Here is a 25,608-nt window from a genome sequence, read left to right on the forward strand (position 1 = left end):
AACGGTGATGGTTAATCTTGAAGATGTCATCTTTGCTCTTATCAAAGACATAATTACTGATGAAGCTGCAGTTTGTGTTCCTGTAGAGAATTTATATCTACTGTATATGTAATGAGGGTATTGAAGAAAAACATGATCTTTAGGTTGAACAGTGAGGGAACTTTTTTTTTTTTTTTAAGCAATTTTTTTTTCAGGTGTTTACTTATAGAGAAACCCCTTTTTGATTAGTACCTGTCTCCCCTCCACTGCAGGAGAAAGTGGTAGTGCCAGAGTCATTGGGGAAATTATTTTTAGCTCCTGTTTATTCTTCTGTAGGGATTTTGCACTTGCAAACTCTGCAAATGCCTATGTACAAGCAGTCCCCTGGAGGACAAGGAATTTTCAGAAGGAAACTCTATAGGCCTGTAAGCTCAGTGGGATGGGGGGTGGCGGTAGTTTGAAAATTTGTGTCCTTAACAATATGTGTTTTGTATTCCAAGAGTCAGCTGTGAATCTGACTGAAGTATGTGTGTTACTATTGATACTATATTACATGTTGCTACTCCTTCCAGTACATGGTACTACTGTTTCACTGATCAGTACTATAGGAAACAGCTTCATTGAGATTTTGGCTGTTAAATACTTGTTTTCTTTACTGTGTGACAAAATTGCTTTCTTTGTCGCACTGTCACATAGATGCAATGGTTATCTCATGGGAAGATGTTAATTTTGAAGTGCAAAAGATTTATTTTAACTTCTTACATGCTGCCTGCAGGCCATTGAAGCAGTATGCATTCAGGTTTAGGAGGTACTTTTTCTGTTCATGGGAAGCTCAGGGTCTGAGCTGGTAACTGAAGCAGTGAATGGTTAAATGACCTGAACAAGATCACAAGGAGCTGTAGGGGATTTGAACCCAGGCTCCCTTGGTTCACAGCTTGCTGCTGTACCTATTAGGCTATTCCTGTGCTCCAGATAAGCTCCTTGTTTGTGTGTGATCAAAAGTAATCTGGTGCAGGTGGAACGCTTATTAATCAAATGCATTACCCATTTTCTCCTTAGAATTCATTCCGTCACTTGGAAGAAGCCTAAATGATTGATATTTTGGTTGAAAACACTATTAGTTTTGATTTTTTTTTTTTTTTTTTTGCTGCTCTGTAATTTTGTTGAAGAAATGATAATGAGAACCTGAGGATAATGCTGACTTTGGAAATCTAGTTACAAAGTAATTTTTAAATGAAAGGCAGATGGATCAATTGAGCAGTTGTGGATGAATTGAACACGTGTGAGCTGGCTTTTTTTATTTTTTAAAGCAAGTCCTTTTTCTTTAGACTTGTAGTGTGGGAATTGAATACCAAGATTTGTTGGGGACCTTTTCACTGTCTCATTTGTAAAGATTCTCCTTGCTTAACGTTTTTCAAAAATATAGGAGCATGCCATATATGGGAAGCGGCGTAATATTGAATCTCTTCAGCAGTAGAACCTACATTTTTAAAGTGCTGTCTGTCCTCAGTAAAGTAAGCCCATCAGTCACACTGAACTTTTGGTTTTGCCCAACAATTCCACACTTCTTTCTTTTTCATATAACTCGGTTGAAATCAGTACTGGGATTCCAGCATCAGATTCAAATAATGTGCATAGTTTCGAAAATAGAAAAAAAAAAGTCTTTACATGTTGAAGCAGTTCTTGTCCTGGAACGCCTCCATTGATTTTGGGTAAAAATAAACATGCTCAATTTTATTTATTTGTTACATTTGTACTTCACATTTTGCAGGCTCAATGTGGCTTACATAGTTCCGTAATGGCGTTCGCCAAATCGGTTGATAACAAATACACACCTACCTCATTGACCACAATATAACCTTGTATCAGGCATCATGAGGGTCGAGGGAATGATGATTGCATATTGTCCAGTACGATCATTGGTTATTCTGTGTTGCTGGGTGTGGGGATTTACGGCGGATCGGTGGGGTAAGCCTTTTTGAAGAGGTTGGTTTTTTAGTGATTTCCTGAAGTTATGGTGGTTATGGATTGTTTTCACAGCTTTTGGGAGTCCGTTCCATAGTTGTGCGCTTATGTAGGAGAAGCAGGATGCGTAAGTTGCTTTGTATTTAAGTCCTTTGCAATTTGGGTAATGTAGGTTTAGATGTGATCGTGATGATCTGATTCTGTTTCTGGTTGGTAGATCCCCTTCTTTTATGAAAAGGTGCATATGTTTTCCAGTGATATCAATCATCCTCCTAAAATCTGTGTACTCTTAGTACTTATTTAGATGCTAATAGATTGCAGATGATTATCGCCATTCTGAAAGAGCTTAATGTGATATCATGGTAGGGATCCCACATCAGCGCTCTAAGCTGTGTTGGAATCCCCTACCTATATTTGTGCCAGCATGGGAGGTAATTCGATTTAGCATTTTCAATCCTGAAGGGCAAACAGGTCCCCCTAGGATCTAGGCAGAAGCAGCCTACCCCTTGCGATTGAAAACATGGTATTGAGACACTATCTCTGGTGGAGGCAGTTGATTCTGCCCAGCTTAGAGGGAAAATTATTCCAGATAAACGTGCCGAGGTTGATTTTTCAAAGCAGACCGTTCATAGTTTTCTTTTTTAAAATCCAGGCTGCTTTAAATGGTCAATATCCATCTAAGAAGAGTGGGACTGCTTAGATGTATAACTTTTATATCTAAGTGATGATATTGCCCAAGGGAGCAATTCAACAATTGGTTGCTTCCATTTAGACACCCCTATGGGTTCACACTAGGAGCTTATTCTATAAGTTGTCAGGAAAAACCAGGACCACCCAACCAGGTGTGTAGCTACCAGTCAGTGAGCCTGGAAAAATGCCCAGGGCTGCCCAAGGGTAGGGACCGCCTGAAATTGGAACCCCTCTCCCCTGCACTCGTGGGGTCCAGCATCTGCCTACCTCCATGTATGTCTACCCAGTCCTCCACTGGCGGGTTGCAGCAGAGGCAGTGTTGTGTCCGGAAAGGACCTTTCCTCTCCCCACTTATTGGAAGTTGCATCAGAAATGCAGGACATGGCAGAGAAAATGCCCTGCTGGACAGCAAGCAGTCTTCAGTGCTGCTTCTGTCGCAACCTGCCAGCGTTTGAAAGACTGGGGGGGAGGGGAATCGCACAGGTGTACGGGAACATCGTTCCCCACTGTGTTGGATGGGGGAAGGGGGGAGAGCCTGGATCAGAGGAGAGAGGGAGGGAGAAATGTTGGATCTGGGGGGGGGGGGGAGACTGAGGGGGGAGGGGATAGAGAGACCTACCTGGAGCAAAGGGGAGGGAGAAGAGAAGGGGCAGATGCTGGACTGGTGGCAGAGTGGAAGGAAGAGAGAGGCAGAGATTTTCCTGGGGAGAGACGGACACTGGCCCAATTGGGGAGAGAGAGAGAGCGGGAAAGAAATGCCAGACTGCAGAAGGTAGGTCGGTCAGGAGGGGTTGAGGGGCTGCAGGAAGAAGGACATGGAGGGACAGGGACACAAGAGGTGCTGGCTCTGGAGGGAGCGTAGGGACAGGGACACAGGCAAAGAGAGGAGACACTGGACAGGACGGATAGAGAGACATAAGAAAGATGGATGGTGAACATAAAGAATGTCAAAAGGACAAGAGACCCTGGAGAGAGTTAAAAAAAAAAAAAAAAAAAGCAGATAAGAGACACTAGGACCAAAGCAACATTGAGACAATCTGGAAGAGAAGATGGAACCTGTATCCACATGGGGGTTGTCTACAGACCTCCAGCACAAATGGAGAAGCTAGACAAGGACCTGATAGGAGATATTCAAAAGGTTGGTATGAAAGGAGGGGGGTTGCTACTGTTGGGAGATTTCAACTTGTCTGATGTGGATTGGAACATCCCGTTGCCAGAATCGGAAAGAAGTAGGGCGATTGTGGACGCCAGACAAATGGTGACAGAACCCATGAGGGAAGGGTCGCTACTGTGATCTAATGCTCATGAATTGAGGAAGTATTTCCAATATCCAGGTGGATGCCCATCTGTGTAATAGTGATCATGACACGATATGGTTTGATATAAGGGCAAAGACAGAGTGTGGATGCACAAAACTCAAAGTACTGGGGGAATACCTGAAGGAAGGAGCTGTTGGTATGGGAAGGCATAGAAGAAGTGGAAAATCAGTGGTCCAAGCTAAAGACTGCTATAAATATGGTAACTGATCTTTACACAAGGAAAGTAAACAAGAGAAACAGGAAGCCTATATGGTTCTCCAAACAAGTAGCAGAAAAAATAAGAGCAAAAGAGGCTTTGTTCAAGAAATACAAAAGAATGTAATGAGAGTTGACCATTTGCAGAACACCAAGACTAGCATATAGCGTTTTTCATGGGTTGGAGATTTGATTACGTGAGTGAATGCTAGAGCTGCCATCTTATCAAGGAAGGCAGCAGTGGTGGCATCTAGAGTTTCGATGTGCTAGTTAGTCTCCCATGATCAGTAACCTAGGGGGTAGCTCAGGATTACCTCGGCTATCAGATTCAGCAGTTCCTGCACAATGATAGGTTGTTGCAAGGTGCTGTGTAGACTATGAGCAGCCACAGTGGTTCCTTACCACCCAGCTGTATTAGGAGGCGTTCTGACTCAGACAGGTGGGGGATGGAGATTCTCCGAGGACAAGCAGGCTGCTTGTTCTCACTGATGGGTTGACGTCCTCGGCAGCCCCCTCCATCGGAAACTTACTAGCAAAGGCCTTTGCTAGTCCTCGCGCGCCCATGCGCACCACGCATGCGCGGCCGTCTTCCCGCCCGAAACCGGCTCGAGCCGGCCAGTCTTCTTTCGTCCGCGCTCGGTACGGTCGTGTTACGCCGTTCGTGCCCCGGAGAGTCGACCTCGCTCGTCCGTTTCGACGTGTTGTCTTCTGTTTTTCTCTAAAAAAGGTTCGGGAAGCGCTCCGGAAGTGCTCCGGAGGACCCTTTCGGGTTTTCTGCCCTTCCCGTAATTTCTAGGTTTTCGCCCCGTAAGTTTTCTTTCGTCGTCGGGGTAGGCCTCTTTTGGCCTCGGTCGAGATTTTTCTCCCTCTAAATTTTGGTGCTACATTTTCGCCATTTCGGCTTTTGATTTCGCCGGCGTGATTTTTCCGCCCATGACATCGAAGCCTTCCAGCGGCTTCAGGAAGTGCACCCAGTGCGCCCGGGTAATCTCGCTCACTGATAGGCACTCTGCGTGCCTTCAGTGTCTAGGGGCCCAGCACCGCCCTCAGAACTGCAGTCTGTGTTCCCTGTTACAAAGGCGGACTCAGGTAGCGAGATTAGCCCAGTGGAACGTTTTGTTCTCGGGCTCTTTGTCGGCATCGGCACCGGAGGCATCGAGTGCATCGACGTCGTCAGCGTCCGGACCATCTTCCTTGGCCGCCACTTCATCGACTGCATCGAGGCATCGGACCTCTGCATCGGCGCCGAGGCATCGGGCGACTGCATCGACGTCGGTGGTACCGAGACTTCGTCTGCTGATGTCGTCGGACGGAGGTGCATCGTCAGGAGTGCAGGTGAGGGCTGTCCATTCCCCTGCTGGTGGCGGTGAGCCTTCGGGTGGGTCTCCTCCTACCCTGAGGGCTCCTGCGGTACAGCCCCCCCGAGATCGACCCTCTTCGGTCTCGGCCCCGAGGAAGCGACGGATGGATTCTACGTCCTCCTCGTCGGTGCAGGGGAGCTCCGGTGACATGCTTCGGAAGAAGTCGAAGAAGCATCGACACCGGTCTCCTCCCCGTGTCGGCACCGAGAGCTCTGGGTCGCCGAGGGATCCGGCACCCAGCAGGCATCGGCACCGAGAGGACCGCTCACCCTCTGTTCAGGAGGTGTCGATGCGCTCCACTCTGGACAGCCCGGAACGGCCTCCTCGCCCGGAACAGGTTCTGACGTCGACGCCTGCATCGACCTCTCAGCCTTTCTCTGTAGCCGCTCTAAACGAGAGCCTCCGGGCCGTTCTCCCAGAGATTCTGGGAGAGCTGTTGCGCCCTACCCCTCCGGTACCGGCGGTGCTTGCGCCTCCGGTACCGTCGAGCGTGGCGCCGGCTGGCCCATCGCCCAGGTTGAGGTCCCCGACGTCGGTACCGCGTGCGGTGCCGACCGCGGCCACCTCCCAGGAAGGCTCCCCGACTACGTCGGCGGAGGGAGCTTCGCCGATGCGGGCGAGGGAGTCTACCTCTCGACGCCCCCACCGTGGACGGGGTTCCACCGAGTCGAGCAGGGCGAGGTTGCAGACACAGGTTCGTGAACTTGTGTCTGACACCGAGGGTGAGGCCTCGTGGGAGGAAGAGGAAGACCCCAGATATTTCTCTGACGAGGAGTCTGAGGGTCTTCCTTCTGATCCCACTCCCTCTCCTGAAAGGCAGCTTTCTTCTCCTGAGAGTCTGTCTTTCGCTTCCTTTGTCCGGGAGATGTCTACGGCCATCCCCTTCCCGGTGGTTGTGGAGGACGAGCCCAGGGCTGAAATGTTTGAGCTCCTGGACTATCCTTCTCCACCTAAGGAAGCGTCCACAGTACCCATGCACCATGTCCTCAAAAAGACATTGCTGGCGAACTGGACAAAACCACTAACTAATCCCCACATTCCCAAGAAGATTGAGTCCCAGTACCGAATCCATGGGGACCCAGAGCTGATGCGCACTCAGTTGCCTCACGACTCTGGAGTTGTGGATTTGGCCCTAAAGAAGGCTAAGAGTTCTAGGGAGCATGCTTCGGCGCCCCCGGGCAAAGACCCTAGAACCTTAGACTCCTTTGGGAGGAAGGCCTACCATTCTTCTATGCTCGTGGCCAAGATCCAATCTTACCAGCTCTACACGAGCATACACATGCGGAACAATGTGCGGCAGTTGGCGGGCTTGGTTGATGCTCTTCCCCCTGAGCAAGCCAAGCCTTTTCAGGAGGTGGTCAGGCAGCTGAAGGCGTGCAGGAAATTCCTGGCCAGAGGAGTGTATGACACTTTTGATGTTGCGTCCAGGGCCGCTGCTCAAGGTGTGGTGATGCGCAGGCTCTCATGGCTGCGTGCCGCCGACCTGGAGAATAGACTCCAGCAGCGGATTGCGGACTCGCCTTGCCGTGCGGACAACATTTTTGGAGAAAAAGTCGAGCAGGTGGTAGAGCATCTCCAGCAGCGGGACACCGCATTCGACAAGTTCTCCCGCCGGCAGCCTTCAGCGTCTACCTCTACAGGTAGAAGATTTTTCGGGGGAAGGAAGACTGTTCCCTATGCTTCTGGTAAGCGTAGGTACAATCCTCCTTCCCGACAGCCTGCGGCCCAGGCTAAGCCCCAGCGCGCTCGCTCTCGTCAGCAGCGTGCACCTCAGCAAGGCCCCGCGGCTCCCCAGCAAAAGCAGGGGGCGAGCTTTTGACTGGCTCCAGCAGAGCATAGCCGCAGTACGAGTATCAGTGCCGGGCGACCTGCCAGTCTGGGGGAGGTTAAAAGTTTTTCACCAAAGGTGGCCCCTCATAACCTCCGATCAGTGGGTTCTTCAAATAGTCCGGCAAGGATACACCCTCAATTTGGCCTCAACACCTCCAAATTGCCCACCGGGAGCTCAGTCTTACAGCTTCCAACACAAGCAGGTACTTGCAGAGGAACTCTCCGCCCTTCTCAGCGCCAATGCGGTCGAGCCCGTGCCATCCGGGCAAGAAGGGCTGGGATTCTATTCCAGGTACTTCCTTGTGGAAAAGAAAACGGGGGATGCGTCCCATCCTAGACCTAAGGGCCCTGAACAAATATCTCGTAAAAGAAAAGTTCAGGATGCTTTCCCTGGGCACCCTTCTCCCCATGATTCAGCAAAACGATTGGCTATGTTCTCTGGACTTGAAGGATGCCTACACGCATATCCCGATACTGCCAGCTCACAGACAGTATCTGCGATTCCAGTTGGGCACACGCCACTTCCAGTACTGTGTGCTACCCTTTGGGCTCGCCTCTGCGCCCAGGGTGTTCACAAAGTGCCTGGCTGTGGTAGCAGCGGCACTTCGCAGGCTGGGGGTGCACGTGTTCCCATATCTCGACGATTGGCTGGTGAAGAACACATCCGAGGCAGGAGCCCTGCAGTCCATGCAGATGACTATTCGCCTCCTGGAACTACTGGGGTTTGTGATAAATTATCCAAAGTCCCATCTTCTCCCAGTACAGAGACTCGAATTCATAGGAGCTCTGCTGGATTCTCGGACGGCTCGCGCCTATCTTCCAGAGACAAGGGCCAACAACTTGTTGTCCCTCGTCTCGCGGGTGCGAGCGTCCCAGCAGATCACAGCTCGGCAGATGTTGAGATTGCTGGGCCACATGGCCTCCACAGTTCATGTGACTCCCATGGCCCGCCTTCACATGAGATCTGCTCAATGGACCCTAGCCTCCCAGTGGTATCAGGCTGCTGGGGGTCTAGAGGACGTGATCCACCTGTCCACGAGTTTTCTCAAATCCCTGTATTGGTGGACGATTTGGCCCAATTTGACTCTGGTACGTCCTTTCCAAATTCCTCAGCCACAAAAAGTGCTGACCACGGATGCGTCTCTCCTGGGATGGGGAGCTCATGTCGATGGGCTTCACACCCAAGGAATGTGGTCCCTCCAGGAACGCGATCTACAGATCAATCTTCTGGAGTTGCGAGCGATCTGGAACGCTCTGAAGGCTTTCAGAGATCGGCTGTCCCACCAAATTATCCAAATTCAGACAGACAACCAGGTTGCCATGTATTATGTCAACAAGCAGGGGGGCACCGGATCTCGCCCCCTGTGTCAGGAAGCCGTCAGCATGTGGCTCTGGGCTCGCCGGCATGGCATGGTGCTCCAAGCCACATACCTGGCAGGCGTAAACAACAGTCTGGCCGACAGATTGAGCAGGATCATGCAACCTCACGAGTGGTCGCTCAGTTCCAAAGTAGTGCGACAGATCTTCCAGGCGTGGGGCACCCCCCTGGTGGATCTCTTCGCGTCTCGAGTGAACCACAAAGTCCCTCAGTTCTGTTCCAGGCTTCAGGCCCACGGCAGACTGGCATCGGATGCCTTCCTCCTGCACTGGGGGGAGGGTCTGCTGTATGCTTATCCTCCCATACCTCTGGTGGGGAAGACTTTGTTGAAACTCAAGCAAGACCGAGGCACCATGATTCTGGTTGCTCCTTTTTGGCCGCGTCAGATCTGGTTCCCCCTTCTTCTGGAGTTGTCCTCCGAAGAACCGTGGAGATTGGAGTGTTTTCCGACCCTCATCACACAGGACGAAGGGGCGCTTCTGCATCCCAACCTCCAGTCTCTGGCTCTCACGGCCTGGATGTTGGGAGCGTAGACTTTGCCTCTTTGGGTCTGTCAGAGGGTGTCTCCCGCATCTTGCTTCCAGGAAAGATTCCACTAAGAGGAGTTACTTCTTTCAGTGGAGGAGGTTTGCCGTCTGGTGTGACAGCAAGGCCCTAGACCCTCGCTCTTGTCCTACACAGACCCTGCTTGAATACCTTCTGCACTTGTCTGAGTCTGGTCTCAAGACCAACTCTGTAAGGGTTCACCTTAGTGCAATCAGTGCATACCATTACCGTGTGGAAGGTAAGCCGATCTCAGGACAGCCTTTAGTTGTTCGCTTCATGAGAGGTTTGCTTTTGTCAAAGCCCCCTGTCAAGCCTCCTACAGTGTCATGGGATCTCAATGTCGTTCTCACCCAGCTGATGAAACCTCCTTTTGAGCCACTGGATTCCTGCCATCTGAGGTACTTGACCTGGAAGGTCATTTTCTTGGTGGCAGTTACTTCAGCTCGTAGAGTCAGTGAGCTTCAGGCCCTGGTAGCCCAGGCCCCTTACACTAAATTTCATCATAACAGAGTAGTCCTCCGCACTCACCCTAAGTTCCTGCCAAAGGTTGTGTCGGAGTTCCATCTGAACCAGTCAATTGTCTTGCCAACATTCTTTCCCCGTCCTCATTCCTGCCCTGCTGAACGTCAGCTGCACACATTGGACTGCAAGAGAGCATTGGCCTTCTATCTGGAGCGGACACAGCCCCACAGACAGTCCGCCCAATTGTTTATTTCTTTTGATCCCAATAGGAGGGGAGTGGCTGTAGGGAAACGCACCATATCCAATTGGCTAGCAGATTGCATTTCCTTCACTTATGCCCAGGCTGGGCTGGCTCTTGAGGGTCATGTCACGGCTCATAATGTTAGAGCCATGGCTGCGTCGGTAGCCCACTTGAAGTCAGCCACCATTGAAGAGATTTGCAAAGCTGCGACGTGGTCATCTGTCCACACATTCACATCTCATTACTGCCTGCAGCAGGATACCCGACGTGACAGTCGGTTCGGGCAGTCAGTTCTTCAGAACCTGTTTGGGCTTTAGGATCCAACTCCACCCCCCGAGGGCCCTGTTTGTTCTGTTCCAGGCTGCACTCTCAGTTAGTTGGTAAATTTTTTAGGTCAATCTCAGTTATGTCCTCGCCGTTGCGAGGTCCAATTGACCATGGTTGTTGTTTTGAGTGAGCCTGGGGGCTAGGGATACTCGGAGAAAGCGAATGCTACATACCTGTAGAAGGTATTCTCCGAGGACAGCAGGCTGATTGTTCTCACAAACCCGCCCGCCTCCCCTTTGGAGTTGTGTCTTCCCTTGTATTGTCTTGCTACATACTGGACTGGCCGGCTCGAGCGGGAAGACGGCCGCGCATGGGCGCGCGAGGACTAGCAAAGGCCTTTGCTAGTAAGTTTCCGATGGAGGGGGCTGCCGAGGACGTCAACCCATCAGTGAGAACAATCAGCCTGCTGTCCTCGGAGAATACCTTCTACAGGTATGTAGCATTCGCTATCTGTGCAATTTATTTATTTATTTATTTATTACACTTGTACCCGTGCTTTCCCACATATTAGTGTTGTACTAAGGGCTGTGTGAGCATAGGGGTTACAGGGTGTGAAAATTCCTCAGCCCATAGTCTTTTTTTCTTGGTGGTAGCAAGGCAGGAAAAGAGGGGTACCAGTGAGTAAGCTGCACAGGTTGCAGCTAGAGTTTGGTACGGTCCTGACAACAGGTTTTTGCATTGTAAAAACCATTTTAAGTCTTTATTGTAGTTTATAAATTCTCTATGAAGAGACCTGAAGCGGTGAACACAGACACAAAATTACAAATACCACCTCAGAAATCATCACCCCCACCCAAACAGATGCCTTACTACAGTGGTTCCCAAATCTGTCCTGGGGAACTCCAGCCACAGTCAGACAGATTTTCAGCATACCTGCATTGAATATTCGTGAGTTAGATTTGCATGCAGTGAAGGCATTACCGCCCAGCCTAACGGGCAGTAAAACTGTGGGAATTAAAACCAGATGCAAAACAGGTTTAATTTGATTACTATTAATACATTCTTGGTTAATTTTGTTGAAGATTTTGGAGTTTGCTTAGCCTCAAAAAAAAAAAAAAAAAATCCTAAAAGTAGCGAATCAAGAGAGGCGCTCTGGGATAGCGTGTTGTTCATAAGAGCAATAGTAAGCAGAGTATCAGCCTCTTGAAGTATTTGCTGTTTCAAGAGTCATTCGATTTGTGCATTCGTTCTGGGAAGTCGGTACATTCGAGACCACTGTTTTTGGAAAGAATTTTCAGATTCTGTATATTTTTGATTCAACAGATCCTCATTGGGCATCAATTAACAGAGGCGTTCTAATTTGCGATGAGTGTTGTAGTGTCCATCGGAGTCTAGGGCGCCATCTCTCTCAAGTGAGGCATCTTAAGCACACACCGTGGCCGCCTACGTTGTTACAGGTAAGAGGTTGTGATGTGCCCCTTTTGATCCATTTGTATCTCTCTCTCTCTCTCTCTCTCTCTCTCTCATGGGTGCATCATGAAGGTATTCAGTACAAGTCTGAGATTGTATATGTTAGGTGATTTGGGGGGAGGGGTTTTAAAATTTGAAGCTATTATGTGAGCATTCAGTTGTAGACTACAGTCTTCTGGTAATTCCATTTAAGGTGTATGTTCTGTCATTAATAGGAAATTTACAACGTTTTTTTTTTTAAATTCACCTTTCCAATAAATCATTAAGGGGAAATGGGACTCGATATACCGCCTTTCTGAGGTTTTTGCAACTACATTCAAAGTGGTTGACATATATTCAGGTACTTATTTTGTACCAGGGGCAATGGAGGGTTAAGTGACTTGCCCAGAGTCACAAGGAGCTGCAGTGGGAATTGAACTCAGTTCCCCAGAATCAAAGTCCACTACAGTATCTGTTGTGTAGTAGTGTGGATTTTATATGGTTTTCTTGCTGTGTTTTTCATGGCCTTGCGATTGACCTTTCAATGTTTATTGAAAATAGATACGTAATGGGTCCAGGCTGCTGCTTGACAGGAGCTAGAATGAACTACTATGTTGGGGCTAAGCAATGAACAATGGTTTCTTTCTGTGTTTTCAGATGGTACAGACCCTGTATAATAATGGTGCCAATTCCATATGGGAGCATTCCTTGCTAGACCCATTGTCTGTAATGAGTGGCAAACGCAAAGCTAACCCTCAGGATAAAGTACAGTGAGTGACTCAATTTTATGCTTTTCCCCATCGTTCTCTTTTGCTCTTTAAGAGCAATTCAGCTATTTTAATGTACTTACAGGACAATAGTATATGTGGCTGTACAAGATCTTTCTGTAAACTGCTCTGTAGGACCATGGAATAGGTGGAACTTGTGTAAAGTAGCCCAATAGAGGTACTTTGGAAATAATAAACTTCTCTTTTGGGGGCCCTTTTACCAAGCCATGAAAGCGTCTACACGCGCCAAAATGGAGTTACCGCCCGATCACCGCATGGCTCTTGCGGTAATTTCATTTTTGGCACGTGTCCGATAATGCGCGGCTAAAGAATAATTTTTATTTTTGGATGCGCGTATTGGACATGCGCAGGTCATTACCGCCCAGTTACCATGTGAGACTTTACTGCTAGGTCAGTGGCTGGTGGTAAGGTCACCGACCCAAAATGGACGAGCGGCAATTTTGATTTTGCCGCATGTTCATTTTCGACAAAACTTTTTTTTCTTTAAGCCTTTTTTTTTTTTTTTGTAGGCACGCTGAAAAATGGATCAGCGCGTGCCCAAAACCTGTGCCTACACTACCACAAGTCATTTTTCAGCGCACCTTAGTAAAGGACCCCTTATTGATTTGACTGTTAAATCTTGGAAGGTTTTTAATTTTGTTAATATAGCATATTAAGAGCCTTAGGGTCCTGTTTACTAAGGTACGCTAGCGTTTTTAAGCGTGTGCTTAACGCTAAAGACACCCATATATTCCTGTGGGGGGTCTCTAGCATTATCGTGCGCTAAAAACGATAGTGTGCCTACAGCGCGGCTTAGTAAACAGGGCCCTAAGTTTCTCACATATGTGAACAGACATTTTGCATTTGATATGTCCTGGCTTATGTCTGTGGTCCAAGCTTGCTACAGCATTACCAATCTATATTTGCCTTTTGAAATCAAAACCTGAGATATCTTGTGTCAGTGAAGTATATTTTTAGAAAAACCCTAAAATCATTCTTTAAAAAAAAGGGGGGTGCTTCTAAAGGCTGTTCTTTCCTGAAAAAGAAAGGTGGTTTCATTATAGTGATTAGCCACATTTTTGACCATGTCATGTAAACAGGAAAAGATTTGTATTAGCTTATTTCGTATATGAGAAGTGTTTAACAAATGTGTGGCATTTTATACCTACTGTAGCTTTTTTTTTTTTGTCTTTCAGTCCCAATAAAACGGACTTCATCAGAGCTAAGTATCAAATGTTAGCATTTGTTCATCGTTTGCCATGTCGAGATGATGACAGTGTTACTGCCAAAGACCTTAGTAAGGTAACTGCTAAATAGTCTGACTGTCACTGACATCTTGAGTTGATCTAAAATAATAGAATATATCACTATCTTTGCAATAGGATTTTCTAGTATAGCCTTTTTCCAAAACAGAATCGAGCAAAACTTGCATCTAGAAGCTTTGTTTATGACCCTTCCTGAAAAATAAATACCTAAATTTACAATTTTTTTATTTATGGTTTATTTATACATTTAGAATTTAATAAATAAAAATAATAAATCCCTACAATGGGAAGCACTAAATATCGGTCAATTGTAGTCAGTCCAAAGTGATCTAATGCGAATTTCCTTAGTAGGTTAAGTATGCTTTTATTTTAATTTTCAATACAAGGACAATTCTCAAATTTATTTTAAATTTGTTCTCATGACGACTTATCAGTTGCTTTCTTATTTGACAATATTAGGCCAAAAATAAAACGAATCGCTTGCGTAGTTGTCACATCAATAAGACCTAAGTAAAATTTCATCCTAATGTCTACATTTTGCAACTTTGGGTTTTAATTTTGATATACTTTTTTTTTTTTTTTTTTTCACAGCAACTCCATTCTAGTGTGAGGACTGGGAATCTGGAGACTTGTTTGAGACTGCTGTCCTTAGGAGCCCAAGCCAACTTTTTTAACCCTGTAAGAAAATTTAGTATTTGCTTAAACCGATTCTTGCACCAGGGGCGTATCTGCGTGGGGCCACAGGGGCCTGGGCCCCCGCAGATTTCGCCCTGGACCCCCCTACCACAGACCCTCTCCACCTCCCCCTCCCTCCCGCCCGCCACCAACCCGTCGCCGATCTTTGCTGGCGGGGGACCCCAAGCCCCCGCCAGCCGAAGTCCTCTCTTCCGTGCAGGATGCAAGTTTCAACGCTTCCTGTTCTTCTGAGTCTGACGTCCGGCACGTACAACGTGCAGGACGTCAGACTCAGAAGAACAGGAAGCGTTGAAACTTGCAGCGGCGCAGCCTGCATGGAAGAGAGGACCTCGGCTGGCGGGGGGTTGGGGTCCCCCGCCAGCAAAGGTAAGTGACAGCAGCGGGGGAGGGTGTCATTGGTGGCGAGGGGGGGGGGATCGGTGGCGCCGGGGGGGGGGGGGCTAAAATGTGCCCCCTCCCTCTGGCTCTGGCCCCCCCTACCGCCCGAGTCCAGATACGCCCCTGTCTTGCACTGTGGTTTTGAAGCTATGTGTTTTGCACATTTACTTTAATCTTTATATTCATTCTTCTAATGCATTCACCAGTAGGCGTACGCTTTTTCTCTTGATTTCTTCAGGAGAAAGGAAACACCCCACTTCACGTTGCTGCCAAAGCAGGGCAGATTTTGCAGGCAGAATTATTGGCCGTGTATGGGGCTGATCCTGGTACACCAGACTCAAATGGGAAAACGCCAATTGATTACGCAAGGTAATCGATCAGATTCTGTGTGAATATCTTGTCTGGTTACCATTATTATTATGTGGCAGTGATTCTTTAAAGAACAGCATGAAGATCTCTACTTGAATTCTGCAAACTTTAGGATTGTGCTGTTTTTATGTACTGCTATGTATAATTAAATATTCCATAGGCAAAGTTGCCTGTTTGTGTGGAAACGTGCTTGAAAGCTAACATGCTGGTGGTGTGTTACCCACAGTAGTCTGATCTGATATCAACTTCTGTCAAAATAACTGAGGTGGAATGGCCTTTTGAAGACTGATATCTTGGAAGCAGTGTTCCTCCGTTTTTTGCTTCTCTAGATGAGAAATGTCATAGGTTGTATACTTCAGAGTTTCTGAAATGCAGCTTTTCCTTAACTCCACAGTCTTTAAGTTGTTTTAATGTCCCTATCTAGAAAAGGAGGGCACCTTGAGCTGGCAGATCGCCTTGTTGAAATACAGCATGAGCTTACTGACAGATTAGCTTTCTACTTATGCGGTAGGAAACCAGGTAAGTCAATTGATACAGAAACACAGCTATGCTTTAAACTAAAATATTGAGATGCATTTCTCAAGCTGTATAGATGAAAAGGCAATCATTTAGAAGGCTTGGGCAGCATTTGCAGATGTAAATGCCCTACATGTATAAGGAGAGACGAGAAAAGCCATTACGTATATCCACAGTTCACACATATTTAACAATGGTTCATGTTGTGGGTGGGTCAGAAAAGTATTTGTATAATTCTGAATTTTTTTTTTTTTTTGCAACAGCAATGCATGTGTGCTATAAAAATAAAATAAAATTTGCATGTGCCCCAAGGCACATATAAGTGTTAGGTAACTGCTCATTTGGACTGTGGCTCTGGAGGACTGATAGAGCAATTCCAAAAACATAGGTTTGTAGCTCTGCTCCCTTCGAATGCCAAGCTCGGTAAAACCTGGCAGTTGCATGTGTAAGTGACAGAACTTTAGCACATAAGTTATAAAATTCATCACTTAAGCATGTACATGTTGGGTTTTACACTTATAGCACCAAGTGGTTCAGCTTTTGAACATGTTCCTACATAAAATAGTACCTGCTGGCATTTACACATATATTTGTTTCCCCTTATAATTTGTAGTGTAGTGGAGGAGTGGCCTAGTGGTTAGAGCACCAGTCTTGCAATCCAGAGGTGACTGGTTCAAATCCCATTGCTGCTCCTTGTGATCTTGGGCAAGTCCCTTAACCCTCCATTGCCTCAGGTACAAACTTAGATTGTGAGGCTTCCTGGGACAGAGAAATATCCAATGTAACTGAATGTAACTCACCTTGAGCTACTACTGAAAAAGGTGTGAGCAAAATCTAAATAAATAATAATTTGTAAAGCGCTTTGGTTGCACAGAAAGGCGTTCCTGACCAGATACCCCATGGAAAATTGAGTGGTAAATGTTTTTAAATTTGGTTTTATTTAAAAAATGAAGCTAATACTTTAAAGTATTATAATATAAATCTATGGCCAGTAGAAGCATAATCTGATAACTAAAATATTTTCAGGCATTTTTATTGTAGTAAGGGTGGCTGGTTAGGGATGTATGAATTCATAAGATGAAATTTTTTTTTAGCATTTATGAATATCTTATTTATTGCATTTGTATCCCACATTTTCCTACCTATTTGCAGGCTCAATGTGGCTTACATTATTCCGTAATGGCGATCGCCATTTTCGGAATGAGAAATACAAAGTGGTATTGCATTTTGTTTAATATATTAAGTATTCTTAGTTTATTATTGGATATTTGTATTATGTTGTTATGTACGTCAGCTTGTATCTCCATTTAAGTAAGATGTGTTACAAATAAAGGACTCTGTTTACTAAGGTGCGCTAGCGTTTTTAGTGCTTTCCCAAAAAATAGCGCGTGCTGTGTAGACACCCATAGGATTATTATGGGCATCTACATGGTTAGCGTGTGCTAAAAATGCTAACACGTCTCTAGTGTGGCTTAGTAAACAGGAATTAAGCTTCTCTTAGAACAAGTAAGACAGTCCCTTCCCACACGTGGGTGATGTCGTCTACAGAGCTCCGGTGCGGATGCTGCACAGCCTTATATAGTTTCTAGAAGCCTTTGGCATGCCCCCACCACACATGTGCTAGTGCCTTCCCCCTTGCCTGACTCGCGTAGGACCCACAGTTTCATCTTTTCCATGGAGCAGTGACAAAATCTCTTCAGTTGCTGTCACATTTTTAAAAACATTTTTCTCTCAAAAGTTTTTTTCTGTGCCTTATGCCTCTTCATTTTTATTATGCGGGACCTGTTTCCCCTTTATTTTCTTACTTTTGCCAAACTTTATAAGTTTTCTTTATTTTTCTGCAACTCATGGCCTCCTTAGGCCTGAGCTCCATTCCAGATCTTTGTATTAAAAAAAAAAAAAAAATACACACACACACTTTTTTGTTTTAACAATTGAGCCGTTTGATTTCTGTGACTACCTTCCACTTTGATTCATGCTATCTGAGGTACCTGGCCTGGAAGGTCTTGATTTTGGTGGCAGGCGCTTCAGCTCGCAGAGTCGGTGACCTGCAGGCCCTAGTAGCTGATATTACACAAAGTTTCATCATAGCGGACTAGTTTTCTATTTGCATCCTAAGTTTCTTCCTAAGGTAGTGTTGGAGTTCCATCTTAATTAGTCAATTGTTCTTGCAACATTTTTTTCAAAACCTCATGCCCATCCTGTCAAAAGTTCACTGCACACCTTGGACTTCGGTCTGGAGCAAACTAAAGCCCATAGATGGTCCCCCCCCCCCCACCAGATTTTTGTTTCTTTTGACCCAAACAGGATGGGGGGCAACCATCTGTAAATACACTTTCTCCAGTTGACTGCCAGACTGCATCTCCTTCACTTGCACCCAGATTGGGCCGACTCTTGAGAGCCATGTCACAGCTCACGATGCGAGAGCCTTGGCTGCGTTGATAGCCCACTTGAGGTGCCCTTCCATTGAGGAGACTTGCAGATCTGCAATATGGTCTTCAGTCCACACATTCACATCTTATTACGGCCTTGAGTAGAATCCTTGACCCCCATAGCTAATTTGGGGTCAAGGATTCAGCAGAATTTGTTTGGCGTCTAGAATCCAACTCCACCCTCCTATGCCCATTGTTTTCTGTTTCAAGCTGCATCTTCACAACAGGCCTACATAAGTACATAAGTAGTGCCATACTGGGAAAGACCAAAGGTCCATCTAGCCCAGCATCCTGTCACCGACAGTGGCCAATCCAGGTCAAGGGCACCTGGCACGCTCCCCAAACGTAAAAACATTCCAGACAAGTTATACCTAAAAATGAGGAATTTTTCCAGTCCATTTAATAGCGGTCTATGGACTTGTCCTTTAGGAATCTATCTAACCCCTTTTTAAACTCCGTCAAGCTAACCGCCCGTACCACGTTCTCCGGCAATGAATTCCAGAGTCTAATTACACGTTGGGTGAAGAAAAATTTTCTCCGATTCGTTTTAAATTTACCACACTGTAGCTTCAACTCATGCCCTCTAGTCCTAGTATTTTTGGATAGCGTGAACAGTCGCTTCACATCCACCCGATCCATTCCACTCATTATTTTATACACTTCTATCATATCTCCCCTCAGCCGTCTCTTCTCCAAGCTGAAAAGCCCTAGCCTTCTCAGCCTCTCTTCATAGGAAAGTCGTCCCATCCCCACTATCATTTTCGTCGCCCTTCGCTGTACCTTTTCCAATTCTACTATATCTTTTTTGAGATACGGAGACCAGTACTGAACACAATACTCCAGGTGCGGTCGCACCATGGAGCGATACAACGGCATTATAACATCCGCACACCTGGACTCCATACCCTTCTTAATAACACCCAACATTCTATTCGCTTTCCTAGCCGCAGCAGCACACTGAGCAGAAGGTTTCAGCGTATCATCGACGACGACACCCAGATCCCTTTCTTGATCCGTAACTCCTAACGCGGAACCTTGCAAGACGTAGCTATAATTCGGGTTCCTCTTACCCATAGTAGTGTTGGTTCAGGTTGGACTTTTTGTTGTAAGTCCCTGTTGGCCATTGGTTGTTCTCGATGCACTTGGTAGATAGGGATTCCCACATGTAAGATGGTAATGTCCTGCTTGTCCTCAGAGAAAGCGTAGTTACTCACTTGTATCAGGTGTTCTCTGAGGACAACAGGACATAACATTCTCACATACCCTCCCACCTCTCCTAGGAGTTGTATTCTCTGTGTTTTTTCATCCAACTATTGCTCCCGTGCGAGTTGGGCAGGCGGGAAAACACTCGCTCGTGCCAAAGGCTTCTAGAAACAATAGAACATTGGGCAGCGTACACACCAGGGCTCTGTGGATGCCATCACCCACATGTGAGAATGTATGTCTTCCTGTCCTCAGAGAGCACCTGCTACAGGTGAGTGACTTTGCATTGCCATAAAATATGTGTGTATGATTTAGTATTAAGATGTAGCTTTTGTATTCACTGTTTGCAGTCTTAACTACCAAGTCATTATTGCATTTCCGGAACTGGGTAGAGTCAGACTTATTAAAGAATTTTTTCCCATGTTTGTGTCTTTGAGAAACTTTGTACAGTAGATCTGGCCCTTATAATGAGAACCAATATATATGCCATCTGTAATGTCCGCTCCAGTATAACATGAGATTTAAGGAGCATAAGCAGGGCCATTCTTTGCTATATTGTTCACACAATAATAGCAGCTTCCTTCACCAGTAGTGCTTGTGCATCAGCTTGTTCACAGGTTCTGCAGTGACTCTGCCCTCTGCATGGGACCTCTGAGCATGCTGATGGGTAGAGAAGATGCGGTTGGCAGTAAGAGGCTATTGTTAGTTTCTGGCCTAAGGCGATGCTTATCAGTATTTTGTGGCTGTGACCCATGATCATGGCCAAATTAAATTGTGTGACGTCCTCACTCCAGAGGTGCAGAATAATTATGCACCTATGGAAAGCCCACTCAGGCCACAAACCCAAACTTGGGTTTTGTGACTCCACATCCCACCCCACAGTTTGGGAAGCTCTGGTCTAAGAGAGTCCTTTTTCTTCTTGGATGCAAATGTTTTGTTTTGGGGGTTTTTTTTGGGGGGGGGGGGGGGGGTTCTTTCTAATTATTAACCATTATTTAACTAGCTATGTATTTTGTATATTTGAGGCTTGTAAATATAATTTTTCATTTGACAATTTTATTTCAGATCACAAAAATGGACAGCATTATATTATACCTCAAATTGCAGACAGGTAAACTTTAAAAGATTTCATAGTAAAATAGTTGAATTTAAATGTTTTATCCAGTTTACATTATATATATATATATATATATATATATATATATATATATATATATATATATACATATACATATTAAATTAAAGAAGCCAGCTCTGTGGATGCAGTGGGTGATGAGCCCCCCTCCCCCCCCATTATTGCACAAGCTGCTTCATTTGTGTCCAGGGAGAGGTACTTTGTGTTATGCACCCCTAATCATTTTGAAATGTTGGCGTTTATATATGAGACCATGCTGGGTTTTGTGGTTTGAAAAATGTTTAGCCTCGTATCTATAACTGTTTGCGCCATCTAGCAGTTAATAACTGTTTTCCTCTCAAGATATACTTACAGGATTTTTGTTTTTATTTTTCTAAGAATAATAATAAATGAAAGTCCTGAAGTATCTAGCCATCCGCCTGGGGTTACCCCATGGCTACTTAGAGGGTGTGTCCCCAGCATCTCAGGTCCACCTGCACCTGCTGCTTGTACTCTACACTAGCATCCTCCTCCCATCGACTGGATCACAACTGTCTCTGGGCGAATCTCCCACTCTCAAATTATCCCCCATGATTTCTAGGTTACTGGAAACCACAGTGGCCCCTCAGTTCCCAGAAAGCACTCAAAGACCCAACATAACAAACCACCAGGATTTTTTATCAGTCCAGACAAGCAGGGCGAACAAACAAACTAATATGTTTATTCTCAAAAATTGAACACTGAACAAAAAAATATGTAGTTAGCAAATAATAACTGGTAACTGAAATATGGATCAATTATAACACTAGCTAATCATCTATATACTGTCTAAACAGTACCTGGGACGGTCAGGACATATAATTCCCTGAGCCTCAGCAAAGAGATCTCTCTCTTTTCTCCCAGGCTAAGTAAGACTGAAGGCAAAATTAGAACACTGTATAGGAAATGAGCTCCTGGGCCAATCGGAGCCCAGTGAAGAAGATTTGAAAGTACACTGCTGCTTGCTTCCTGCTTGTGTTAAAGAAGAAGAACATTCAGTTCCCTATAACAGCTTTACAGCAAAGAAATACCACCTGATAACCAAATAGGAAAAATACATTGCAAGAAAATATCAAATACATTTTACAGACTTAAAACACTTTGTTCACAATGAACATTTAGCATACTATTCAGTGGGAGCTCTTAAATGTTTATGGGTTGTTACAGCAGCAGTTCCCAAAGTGAACAATTAGATGGAATATTGGTGGCTTTCTTTATTATGTCTTGCAAGGAATTTTCTCCCTGAGGGAGCATCACAAATCAGTTAAAGTAACATTGGAGAGAATTATGATAGAAAAATGCTCACGCTGTTCAAACTTATGAGTTATTTCATGTTTAGGTGTTGCACAAAACCTTGTGGGCCCTTTTACTAAAGTTTATACGTGCTAAATGCTGTCTTTCTTCTATGTTTGTGCAGCGCTGCGTATGCCTTGTAGCGCTATAGAAATGCTAAATAGTAGTAGTAGTAGTATTTCCAATTTTCTACCTTTGTGCCACAAAGCAGTTGACGCACGCTAATGTCCATTAGCTTATGCGAAGCTTTAGCAAAAGGTCTCTTAATCCATTACAGAACAGCATGGTTTAATATGAGAACTTGCCTTATCCTCCACATTTGAATCCTTTCCTCTTGAAAGGATGCAGAAGCTTTTTCAGAGTACTTTAAGGGAACTAGGTTTTTTTTTTCCCCCTTCATTTTAATTTGTTTTGGCTAATGACATGTTATTTTACATGACTGGATGTATGTATCTCTCTTAGGAAGAATGCCAAAGCCTCATTTTAAGCGCTTGGTCTGCATCTCTTTCAAGGACCTAATTTTAGTCCACTTTTTCCTCAGAAATAGACATGTGGCTGGAAATATACTTTCCTGTCTGTTGAAATAACCAGTAATTGTTGGAACGTGGAAGAGATACTGAACTGCTAGTACTCAAAAAAACAAAAAAAAACTGTAATCTAAATTCAGAAATGAAGATATATTTTGGACCCAACAACTTCTTTCTCCTGTTTTAGGTATTCAGCTCAGTTAGAACCAGCACTGGGATCCTGGCACCAATTATTTGTGGTTATCTAGGAATTCTTTTTCTTTTTTTTTTTTATCAACTTCTCTTACACAGCATACCTAGTCCAGCAATTACACTGACATTCCTTTTGGCCACAAGCCATGCACCAGAGCTGCTTCCAGAATTTTATAATCATGAGCCCTGATCTGGCCAGCAGGTGGTGTCCTTGAGCCATGACAATCACTCCTTTCTTTCTCCTTCCCTGTACACTAGGTGCTCTGAATGCTGCCTCCACAGCATCTCCAGTGGGATAAAGTCATCAACTGTTTTTGTTTTGGGGTTTTTTTTAATTCTAGTAACTGAAAATTAATGTATTAGAATTTCACACCTTTTCAAGTTGTTTTGCAAACATCGAACACTTTTTGTTCTTATAGCAGTCTGGATGTGTCTGAGTTGGCAAAAGCAGCAAAGAAGAAACTCCAGTCTGTAAGTACATCTGATATAAATTTTAGGTAAAAGTGGTGCTGGCTGAAAACAATTGTGATTTAATAATTGTGCGTTTTGACACACACAAAGTAGTCTTGGCTGTATAAAATATACAAGTGACAGGAGAGGATCCTGATTGATGGGAACATCCTGCCGCCTTTGTCACTTTTTTACCACTTAGAGCAGAGAAAGCAAGGGGTAATGGGTCAGTGGGTCAAAATAGGTCGGGGAATGGCTGGGTCAGATGGGTTATGAGTCTGGCTATATTCAAAATGTGAAACAAACTTCCACAAATGAACGTCGGCAGTCCACAGGAGTGGAAGATGCCAATCGGTCTCCAAGGTGATCAATAAAAAGCTTTTATTATCCAGAGTGGAGGAGTGGCCTAGTGGTTAGGGTGGTGGACTTTGGTCCTGAGGAACTGAGTTAAATTCCCACTTCAGGCTCAGGCAGCTCCTTGTGACTCTGGGCAAGTCACTTAACCCTCCATTGCCCCATGTAAGCCGCATTGAGCCTGCAATGAGCAGGAAAGCGTAGGGTACAAATGTAACAAAAATAAAATAGATACTATTGGAGATTCTACATGGAATGTTGCTATTCCACTAGCAACATTCCATGTAGAAGGCTGCGCAGGCTTCTGTTTCTGTGAGTCTGACGTCCTGCACATACGTGCAGGACGTCAGACTCACAGAAGCAGAAGCCTGCGTGGCCACATTGGTGGAACAGCAACATTCCGTGTAGAATCTCAAATAGTAGCAACAGTGGAGGACTGGCCTAGTGGTTAGGGTGGTGGACTTTGGTCCTGGGGAACTGAGCAACTGAGTTTGATTCCCACTTCAGGCACAGGCAGCTCCTTGGGACTCTGGGCAAGTCACTTAACCCTCCATTGCCCCATGTAAGCCACATTGAGCCTGCCATGAGTGGGAAAGTGCGGGGTACAAATGTAATAAAAATAAATAAAACATATAATGGTGCTGACAGTATGAACCCAACACAGGTTGTGTTTTGGCACCCAAGCCTTCATCAGGGGTTCTTATAAGCCATTCCTTAAAAACGTGACAAAATATAAATACCAAAAATGCCAAGCATAAAAGCTTAATTGCAGGAAAAAGGCAAAAAATATGCATATCCAATAGAAACGGCAGAGAATTCCAAATTTTGGTGGCTTGATAGGAGAAATTAGCAGAGTGAATTGTTTTATATATCACATTCTTACAGATGGGGAAATGTAAGACAAGATATTCTTGAGATGATGAAACAGCATTACAAGGGGGTAATTCAATAAGATTATTCATATACTAGTAAAAAAGCCCCGTTTCTGATGCAAATGAAACGGGGGCTAGCAAGGTTTTCTTCAGAGTGTGCATGTGGGAGTGTGTGTCCCTGCCCTCTGCCCTCTCTCCCTCCCCCCTTGGTGTCCAGTCCTTCAGTGTTAAGTTTCCTGCTGTTCTGTGTTACAGAGAGAGTGAGGGCATCTCTCTCCCTTCCCCCTCTGAGTCCTTCACTGTTACAGAGAGAGGGATTTCGTGCTGTGCTGTTTTCCTTCACTCATGGGGAAACCGGATATCTCTGGCGCTTCACACTTCCGGCTGGAGGCTTCAGAACGTTGGTCTTGCCTTTTATATATATAGATGATGGGGCTTGACCAAACAGAATTTGGTGAATGAGAACGCATAATTGTAAAGACATTCATCTCTTATTGGTAATCAATGTAGCTCATATAAAAGAGGAGTGGCTTTGGTGAAGTGAGGAGATCTATTTATAAGACGAGCAGCAGTATTTTGAGTTGTTTGTAATTTTTTGAGAAGATCACCTTTTTTAAGTCCAGCATAGATGGAATTGCAATAGTTGAATTTGGTGAGGACAAGGGATTGAACCAAAGTACGAAAGACAGATTTAGAGAAAAATGGCCTCAATCTCTTTAGCTTCCAAAGTGAGTGAAAGACACTCTAGGTCAACTTAGAGACTTGGTTTTCAAGGGTGAAGAAACGATCTATTGTGACTCCCAAGATTTTCATTGATGACTCAAGGTAATAAGTTTTGTTCTTAATAGTAAAGTTACTAAGATTCATAGGATGGTGAGGGTTAGTTATTATTAGAAACTTAGTTTTATCCGTATTAAGTTTTAGTTTGAAATTACATACTTTAGGTTAGGTCAGGGTGTTGGGTTCCATATGGAAATTTATATGCATGTCTATTCAAAGTGAAGAAATGCTGCTGGGCAGTCTGGATGGATCATTTTGGCTTAATGTGGTGCTGTTCACTTTTGGGGGGGTGGGGGGGGAGTCTTTTACTAAAGATTAGCACGTTATCTGCCACAAGGCCTGTTTTATTCCTTTGGGCCTTGCTACAGATTACAGGTGCTAATCATTAGTGAAAAAAAAAACCTCCTCTGTTCTTGTGATAAGATTGGACTTTTTTGGTTTTTAAGATTTTACTGAATTGGGATCAGAATGAGATGGTTTTAAAAGCTTGGGCAGAAGAAGATGTAATATGGTGTCCCAGTGCAGAAGATATGGCTTAATTATCTAGAACCCCTTTTACAAAGCAGTGGTAAGCTTACCACTCGCTAATCGGGAAGTACCGGCGGGCTACCGCAGCAGCCCGGCAGTACTTCCCACCCCTAGCATGCCGTCCCACCCTTTTGCCACAGCTTGGTAAAAG

General features: G+C 45.2%; 1 protein-coding gene across 5 annotated transcripts in view; it reads left to right on the forward strand.

The window, feature by feature from the left end:
- The window catches only part of GIT2 (GIT ArfGAP 2), a 121,956-nt gene that overhangs the window by 20,428 nt on the left and 75,920 nt on the right, over nucleotides 1-25,608 (forward strand). For all 5 annotated transcript variants that reach the window (XM_030217921.1, XM_030217920.1, XM_030217924.1 and 2 more), the window contains 8 exons: nucleotides 11,557-11,690; nucleotides 12,340-12,452; nucleotides 13,646-13,751; nucleotides 14,306-14,392; nucleotides 15,027-15,157; nucleotides 15,582-15,676; nucleotides 20,374-20,419; nucleotides 22,893-22,944. In XM_030217921.1, the coding sequence (XP_030073781.1) occupies nucleotides 11,557-11,690; nucleotides 12,340-12,452; nucleotides 13,646-13,751; nucleotides 14,306-14,392; nucleotides 15,027-15,157; nucleotides 15,582-15,676; nucleotides 20,374-20,419; nucleotides 22,893-22,944 (764 nt within the window). The remainder of the gene's footprint in view (nucleotides 1-11,556; nucleotides 11,691-12,339; nucleotides 12,453-13,645; nucleotides 13,752-14,305; nucleotides 14,393-15,026; nucleotides 15,158-15,581; nucleotides 15,677-20,373; nucleotides 20,420-22,892; nucleotides 22,945-25,608) is intronic.

This window comes from Microcaecilia unicolor, chromosome 11 (genome assembly GCF_901765095.1).
Source record: "Microcaecilia unicolor chromosome 11, aMicUni1.1, whole genome shotgun sequence".
Taxonomy (NCBI): Eukaryota; Metazoa; Chordata; class Amphibia; order Gymnophiona; family Siphonopidae; genus Microcaecilia; species Microcaecilia unicolor.